Here is a 9,564-nt window from a genome sequence, read left to right as displayed (position 1 = left end):
GCTGGAAAACCACAGATGACTTAATTTAACTAATAGAGTTCATCACGTGCTGATCTGTTTCACGTGCAAACTCAACTTTCAAAGGCCATTTTCTATTTCTATCAATTTACTGAATTGAGAAATACCTGTCAGAGAAAGACAACATTTGGGATAACAATAGTTTGAAGGTGTTAGAACATTCGATGTACATGGGCCCATAGCACAGCATTATACTCCAGACACCTGGAACTATCTCCCTTGCAGCACTCAAAGCTAGTAGGATGTCAGCATATATAAAATCCTGCTTCTGGAATACTTAAAATCTGAAATTAACTTCCACTGTGGGATTCCATCATGCCCTAAAGATGTCATATAGATAACTAAGTCGTGTGTCTTTTAACAATCATAAAAAGGTAGCATTATAACCATTATAACTCACCTGCCTGACAAAGTAGCAATCTAACTTAGAAGTTAGAACTCACTCTTGTATCCAGGCTTGTACTTACAATGTCTAGAAGAGTCCCCTTAGACATTTTATTATGTATTTATTTTCACCATAATTATACTGTTTTCTGTCGATGTCTGTAGAGCTGTGCATCCCCTAAACCTATTTGGATTATCAGATTAACTTATATGTTTCAACTGTTCTATACTGTCTGCCATATTCAGCAAATACCAAACATTATAATACCTTCTGCAAATCTTCATTTCCTAGGCAAATCACTGTACAGCTTGTTCACATGCAGAATTCAGATGTCATTATTTATTTACGTTTGAATTTTATATCAGCTTACCTCTATTGTATAAGAATTTCCTTTTCCTGTCAATGTAAAATTTCTTATGTTTTAAAATCTTACTGAAAGCTTTTGTCAAAACTTTATTATTAGTGTGCCTTAAGTATTTTAAAAATATTTTGCTATGTACCAAATATTTAAGACATGCAGTGCATAAATATTGATTCTGCCTTTGATACATAGCTCCATGTTTCCTGCTTTTGCTTTACACTGCTACTATCATTTATTCTTGCACATTACTAATGCTGCTTGAAACTGAGGAATATGTATACTGTTACTTCTTGCATATATTACATTGTTGCTCATAATGCAACATTGTTCTTCAGGTTTCCACTGCAATACTGCACTGTAACATATACCTAGACATAAAATAAAACTAGCCAAACAGATAAAATAAAAGTAATAGTAAATAAAAGTAAATGTTATCAATGAGCAATTCCCTCACTCCTTGGGAGAACTGGATATGAAGTAAGAGCATCTTCTTATCTCTTATTGCTGTTAATCTCGCTGACACTTTCTGTCATCTTCTGCTTGTTTCTAATTTGCTTGTGTAAGTCCTTATGCAAAAAATGATCGATGGAGTCCTGTTCAGTGTAACAAAACTATGAGGCAAGGTTACAAAATAAACTGTGTTCAACTCTCCTTTTACTTATTTTTCCCATACTAAGTTTCTTTTCCTCTATTAAATAGTTATACATTAGTAGATTAGATCATTTGTTACCAAATAATTAAACAATGTTATTGTTGGGATTCATGTATATGCTTACAAAGGTGTAGTTTATAGAATAAGCCATAGATAAAACCATTAGGGAGCTGAATATGTAATGCTACTAAGACAATGGCATTAGTTCAGATACACCCAAATCCAGATTTGGGCCTCTCCTCCTTTTAACAATCTTCCATTAAACCATTCCCCAACTTGCAGCATTCTTTCATAAATTCCTATTACATTAATAAATGCATATAAAATGTACCATGCTCCAGATTTTACCTCAATTGTAATAAATGATGTTTCATTTTGAACAGGAATTTCAATGTGAATCATCCCATTTTCTGGAATGGTATAGTTGATTTTGTTTGGCGTTTCATCTGCAGATGGAAATGGCTCAATATCTATCGCTGATGAAGATACTCCTCGAAAATCCAGTTTTCTTTTATTCATATCATGGTAAAACAGTGTGTTTGCCTTTGTAACTGTAACAGTCACTTGATTCTGGGTTTCGTTTTCTGATAGGGGTTTGTTGTCATATCGCATTACTTTTAGCTAAATAATGACAAAAATTAAAGAAAACAAAGTATATTAGATAAAGCACAAAGAAATTTGGCATTAGGCATGTTAATATCAAAGCATTCCAAATACATGTAAATACTGCTTTGATCTTGCTTTTTATGAGCATACCTGTACACTACAGATACAGTTTAGCTCAGTGATACACACTGTTAGAAATAGAAGTAGTGTCGGTTTTACCTTGCCTCTATCCTCCTCTAATATAGAGACATCCTCATATTTACTGGTTGATACAAAGTGCACACTCTCCCCATAAATATTTACAACCATTTCATAACTTCCTTGTTATCACAGATTCTTAATATTTTAACTGATGATTATTGTCAATTTCTAGATGCTAGTTTGGCAAGAAAGGTACAACCATAATAATGGCCTGACACAGTAGTGGCAGAAAACATATATGTACGGAAAATAATCTATTATCCTAGCAACAAAGTACTGATTGTCTTCAGCAATGAACTAGTTAAAAAGGGGCCCAACAGTCAGGAAGGAGAGTCAGCCAAGTGGCAGTCTAAGGAACAGCTGTAATGTTTTGAAAATGAACAGAAATGAGTAACAATCTGAGAACTATCTTGCTGTGATGAAGACTGGTATAATGGCTAAGGTCTTCCCAACACAGACATAAGGTACAGGGTTTGATTCTGCCCTCGTTTATTACCTAGGCTTAAAATGGCCCTTCAGGGCAGTTAACCTATCTTTTGGATATGATCCATTGTAAGAGTAAACTTATCCACTCCCACAAATATAACTTATGCAAATATAACTTATCCCCTCCCACAAATATAACTTATCCCCTCCCACAAATATAACTTATCCCATCCCACAAATAAAGCATCATGAAAAGCATGATCTTCAAGATATTTCTTTGTTCCTGCTTGTCTGCATGCAGTGTTTCTTCTTCTTCCGCCTCCACAGTATACCAGCATGGGAGAAGTCAGTGGGACGCTATGACAATGTACAGGAAATTAAACTTTAGATCTTTTATGCTATGCACATTTCAGTATTATTGAGAGTCATTTTATCATACCTACAGTTGGGCAAACACAGGGATGAAGACCTTAGCATTAAAGCAAAAGCACTATGTTTACCTGCTCATGAATGGGTCTTAGGAAGACCAGTTCTGTCATAGTGTCATGCCAGCTGGAATTCCAGTCCCAGTGACATCAGTAAGTGGGGACTGTGATAAGACTTTTACACTGAAGTGGGGAAAACACAGCTATTGGAGGGCTTATGTGAAAAATACATAAAATAAACAATTTACGTAACAGAGTTCCAGTGAAGACATTATGTGTAACACAATTCATTTCAAAATTAAATCTTCATTCATTAGTAAAAGAAAAATATGTCTTTATTCATTTTGTATTCTCTTTACCAAAATCACTTAAAATATCTCAACCACTCATCACCATGCAGATGCAGACTCGGATGATATTACACCTATTAGCAGATCCCTGAATCATTAGAAAGCAATGGAATTTCAGGGCTCTCCAATGTTTACTTTTTAACACAACAGCAACAAATTCTGTTGATTAAGAAAAAAATATAAAAAAATAAATAAGTAAAAAATAAAAACTGGCAATTAGCACAGAGGGCTAAGGTTATGAAATGTTAACAAGCTACTTCCTGTTGTGCAAGATTAGAGTTCTTCAGCCTCCATTATGTGACTGACAGCAAGTCACTTAACCAGACAATGATCTGGGACAATTAGGAAAATGGGCTAATGTTCATCAAAAGTATTCTTAACTGCAAGCTTTGCAGCTGTCTATGTACCTATTTTGGCTGATTTCATGGCATAAATGGATAAAACCCTGTCTAAAACCAAGACAACTCAGTTTCAGGAAGGATACCCTGGTACTGAAGGAGGCAGCTGTGTGAAGGGGAGGAGTGAAGAGATAGGACTGGCTTTGCTTCCCTCTCCCAGGGAAGATTCTGAGGGGTGTATCACAGGCCACTTCTGCCATTAATGAATCTCCACTGGAGACTGGCAATTTAATGGAAGCCATATGCTTGTCATAAGAGGGTGGGGTTAATTGAGGGGCTACATCATTAACTCATTACAGCCGAGTGATGTCTCCAGGCGTTTCTGCAGTTACACCCTACTGCTCCTCTAGGCGTCAAATATTGCCTGTTCATATTTGCATTAATAATTCCAAAACCATGTTACATACAAGGTATCTGAAAATTTTATCTTGAAGCATACATGATAGCAAACACAATTGTATTGATATATGACCTCTGTCAATGGGTATTTGTTAAAAATGTTATGGTGATAACTTCAGTTTTTAAATGCTGAAGCCATGCCCACTAGGTGTTAAAGGTACACACTCAAAAGAACTCTGCTGGAGGGAATGAGTTAATGGAAAAGGGTGACAGATCCATGCTTCATCTGTTATGCACCCCTCCCCCAAGTTCTTATGCATTACACTTGATTAGATGTTATGGCAAACAAAAGACAATCCCCTCGATGGCTGCCAATGAGACTCGATCTGTGTATCCATCAAGGAATAAATGGCAAAGTTAGAGCAATCTGCCCGTTGGTAAACAGCTGCAGGGGGGTACAAAAAGTACTTTTTTGAGGGTGATAGTAGAATTAAAAAGTTGATGCGTTCACTGTTTAAATATGCATTGAAAATGGTCTTAACATATATCTCTGAGAATATTCTTTCTAAAAGATAAGAAAAATAGTGGTGGCCTACTTTACACTCAAAAAAATGTTACAACTAGGACTGAGTCAATGTAAACAGTCTCCTTTCTTGATTTGAAAAAGGCAACTTTTCTTTACTTAAAATCAACAAATGTGGAAGGGATATTAAAAAGCAATGCAAATTCTAAAACATTCTCCATTCTTACACTAAAATAAAAAAAAAACAATATTAGGTCTCAGGAAAAAAGCATTTCATTAGTATCCATATTAACAACAAAACTTAAGTTTGTTTCCTACCAAGCTGCATTGTATCCTATCAGCAAGGTAGAACAATGTTTGCCATTAATTTGTGTCTATTTTATGTACATAGATATCCCCTAGTATTCCTCATCAATTTATATTGTCAAATCTGGATATTAGCAGTTAAATTGTTACTTTGTTATTGTTATTTGTTCACCCATTATAGTTATCAATGAAAACATGAGCCATACAAATCTTTGTAACACTTTCTGAGGCAAAACAACACCTTACTACTTTACTTAGAGATATGTTATGGCAGCTGGAAATTGTATTTTGCTTTCATCCAGTCCTTTAACTACTTCCTGACTCAGAAAAAGATTGCAAGTGATTTTAAGTATAACTTGAGAAATGTGTCAGGCATTTCTATTTATGTTCATACTGAATTCAAATATTTGAACTACATGAAAGTGTCAGTTTCTTTCAGTGAAAATAATGCTTCATTCAAAAAAGTAAGAAACAAAATAAAAAAAAAATGCTTATCTGGAAATCAACTTTTCTACCTTCTGTTACATGACTTTCAGAACTGTCCTGAACATCCCTCTCAAGTATACCTTATGACTTGGATCATTCCTCAGTCTGTTTCTTAAAATGTTCTGAAGTATACCTTATGACTAGGAACATTCCTTAATTTGTTTCTTAAAATGTCCAGTTCCTCGTTGTTCCACACTGAAAGGGTCTGTCATACATTTGATGTTATGAATTTTTTTAACTGATATCCACTGAAAATAGCACTGAATCATAGTAATTCATAAAAACAAGTTGTTATACCTATATAAGTAATGCAGTTTAACTATTCTGTGAGCTTCTAAGAAACCCATCACAGTGCAGAAATGTTTAAGCAGCAGCTGAACTTCCCACTGCTTTTAACAACTCATAGCTGTAATTACAGCTGCTATACATGTAGATCACTTACCTGTCAGGTGAAAATACCTTCTCATTATGGCCATTTCACTTTTTTCAGGCTTGTTGAGTACTCATTTTTCAGAATGTTATCCTTCTCGACATGGCTGCATTCTACCTACACCTTTATACAAGTTGAAACAATCGCTAACGGTATCAAATTGTGAATAATACTGATGAAATGTAAATACATTAATAAGACTTATCCTGGGAGTCAGAAAGGGCTGCTGGCTAAAATGGGTAGCTAACTGCCTGCAGACACCCAGTGTGGTGATTCTACATGGTCAGTAGAACCCACAGCATGATGTCTTCATGGCTATATGACATGCTAACGAAACATTCCAGGAGGGTTGTTTATACTAATTAGCCATGTGCTTTCTCTCTCTCTCTCTCTCTCTCTCTTTCACTTATATAAAGGAAAGAGTTTCAGATAATCGATTAGCCATTTAAATTAGCACTGCTTCCTTTGCTAATTAACACAGCCAAAATACTCTTTCCCCATTTTAGTCAGTGGGGGAGATCATGTTACAGGTAACATCAGGTAAGAGGTAGTGGAGATGTAGTGGTGGTGGGGTGACTGTGTATTTGTATAACTTTGTGTGAGTATGCCTGCAGGGGTATGAGAGGTCCTGGATGATTGTGTGTGAGTGTGATGAGTATGTGCTTAATTTCTGCATGTATATGCAAGACTGAATTAGGGTGGTACCTGTGTGAAGGAGATGCATGGGCAGCCCAAGGTAATTACCACTGGAAAGTGCTGCTTAGCACACTGGCAGCAGTTACACTTGCTTCAGAGACATTGAAATTATCTGATAATGAGATCCTCCTCAATATGACTACACATGTCTCTGGACTGCATTTTATGTGATCACCTAAACTGCTGCACCTTTTGGCCTCTGCATTTTACATTCACATTGGGATTCTTTTTGAAGTCCATCTAGTTCTGCTCTATCCATACAGACTGATGTTGTAATGAATTACATTATATTTTATTCCATAAGATATAGCAGTTTCTTAAACTGTGCATCACTGTTACTTCTGTCTCCTTTTCCTACAATGTTATATAACCCTGCCTTACTTTCCAGTCTGATATACAATTTACTACAAATTGTTTTAAAATGCATTATCTCCTATTTTTTTTCTCCTGCAACTTGCATTCTACATAAGGGCCATAATACTAATGTAGGCACTTTCACATTAACAGGAATCAACTAACATAGTTCAGATTGAAATATGATCCAAATTATTTGAACTGTTTTTTTTAATCTTTTTCAGGATTTTTTTACAACTCGCATAGAGTCATTTTGTTAGCCTCCATAAATGCACTATTTGTTGTAGTCCATAGTTTTACATAAAAGACTTACACATATTGTATAGTTCAGAGAGGGGTAAAATACTGTAGGATAATCGACAAATTGCAGGTTGTATTCCTCGGTTGTCACTGTGATGGATATATTCACAGATTCAGAAATTCCTGTTTGAACCAAAAGAGAATTATAAATTCAGCCACTGTAATCCATTTAGTTTTAGCAAAAACTGTCTTCAGTCAACTGAAATAACCATAATCCAGCTAATGAAATTAATATATTGCTGTGCAAGTTTCTGATGTTTTAAAGTAGCCATATTGTTATGACTTCAAATACATACCAATTGATCTCTTGGCACAAGACATTTGAACAAAGTGTAAAATAATGGAGGGGCAAAGGCCCAAAAATATGGACATAAGTTAAAGATGGCTCTTATTTAGAAAGTTACTAGAATAACAGGATTTACGGTGGTGGTACTGCGGTAGCCTTGTCGCCTCATAGTCAGATGCTGTCTGGTTTGATTCTCAGCTAGAGCATCTTCTGCGTGGAGACATGCGTGAATGGGTGTATCTTCATTGAAGGTTGTGCTTCAGGGCTGGTAACTTGGCATGTAAAAATCAACTACCAATCATTCGCGGACCGGAGTAACGCTATGGCAACCCCTAACTCGGAAAAGCCAAAAGACACAACAACAACAACAACAACAACTAGAATAACAGGATATCTGTTAGCAAGCATTTTCTGAATGATAAGAAGTCTGAAACTAAAATAAATGTCAGAATTTAATGACATCAATCTTCAATGATTTGTAAGAAAACCACAACATTTTTATGAGGAAGAGACCAAAATATATGGTAAAATCTAGACATTCTTCAAAAATCTGAACAGTTGAGAGGCATGCCTCAAAAGCAGAATTTTATCTGTAGGCCACGTGTATTACTTATGCATTCCTGAACATTGAGAGAATATTGTTTTTCACTAATTACCCCTGCACATTTTTGGATGAGTACCTTTGTAATTAACTGCATAAATGAAAGTGAACAGGCTGCATCAATATTTAGTGCCAGGTTATATTCATTTGGAGCATGTAACTATATTTTATAGAATGTGCTAGGATACTTCAATAAAAATGTCAGTGCATAAACATATAGGAAGAATGTATAAAATGCTACATGTGCACATTACATGATTATTGTGTACACTGCAGTCTCATTTATCAATGCCTTTAATTGGAACTAATAATACTGAATTGGGAAAAATTAATGATTTTAAAAGAAGAGAAAGAAGTCCACACATTAAGCATGCAGGAGGTTATGTCCCTTGCTTTGAAACCATTATAAGCCAAATCTAAGGTTGGGGTGCTGTATTAACTGTAATGGGTTCACCATTTGACTTCTGGGTTACATTGAAAAAGCTTTGACAAGTTGTAGCCAAAGTGATACACAAAAGCCAGTTTACATGGAAAAGTAATTCAGAATAGACAATGTATTCCAATAAAGAAATATAAGTTATCTGACACTACAGTGCATATTTAAATACTGAATGTATAGGACAGACTGCATATTACAGAAATGTGTAACTCACAGTTAGCTAGTATAAACTTAGAGTCTAACATTCTGAAGCCCATTTTATTTGCTACTGAAAGTTAGTTGTTGAATGCAGTATTCAAATGCAGACAGTAAAAAATGGATTAGAAGAAAGAGAGTTGAGGACAGCAAAAGTACTATTAATAATAATAATATTTATTTTAAATGAATAACAGAAGAATGTAAAAAAAATACTGTAAGCCAAACAGAACATAGCTTGTCCATGGAATAGTTATATACAACTGAAAAGGCATCTTCATACCATAACTGTAGAAACAGTGATGTCTTTTGTCTTCCAGGGCAGTTCTAGCAACTGAAGAGCAGACATATGAGGCTAGGTAACTAATAAGTGTCCCATTCATGTTGTCAAACTTTTACAAGTTTGAACGTCACATAGTCGAAACCATATGTTCGAACTTGTAAAAGTTTGAATGTTTCAGTGGGGATCTCTGTAAGGGAAGCTTTCCCTTTCCTGCAATGTAGTGCGATCTTGGAGTTAGTATATTTAAGTAGCTGGGGGTGAGGGAGTGCAGGGGGCTTGCCCCCCTGCTTACAACCTTCAGGTACTTTTTTGTGTTTTTTTGTTTTTAATTAAATTTTCAAACTTTTAAAGTTCGAACATATGGTGTCAACCATATGGTGTTCGAACTTTTAAAAGTTCGACAACGTAATATAGACCCAACTAATAAGAAATGGACACTAATCACATGAGTTGCAAAACCATGCACACAAACTTATTTTGCAGGATAATATTACTGAAATACAT

At 35.3% G+C, this 9,564-nt stretch overlaps 1 protein-coding gene across 1 annotated transcript in view; it reads right to left on the bottom strand.

Moving 5' to 3' along the window:
* Positions 1-9,564, bottom strand: part of LOC122796908 (CD109 antigen-like) — a 969,469-nt gene that overhangs the window by 539,886 nt on the left and 420,019 nt on the right. The window contains exons 10-11 of the mRNA XM_044065708.1: positions 7,270-7,379; positions 1,765-2,037 (exon numbers count right to left, since the gene is read on the bottom strand). Of these exons, the coding sequence (XP_043921643.1) occupies positions 1,765-2,037; positions 7,270-7,379 (383 nt within the window). The remainder of the gene's footprint in view (positions 1-1,764; positions 2,038-7,269; positions 7,380-9,564) is intronic.

The sequence above is a fragment of the Protopterus annectens genome, chromosome 1.part0 (assembly GCF_019279795.1).
Source record: "Protopterus annectens isolate FY-2018-M chromosome 1.part0, PAN1.0, whole genome shotgun sequence".
Classification (NCBI taxonomy): Eukaryota; Metazoa; Chordata; order Ceratodontiformes; family Protopteridae; genus Protopterus; species Protopterus annectens.
Note: the sequence above shows the minus strand (reverse complement) of the source record. Positions and strands in the feature narration are given on the sequence as shown.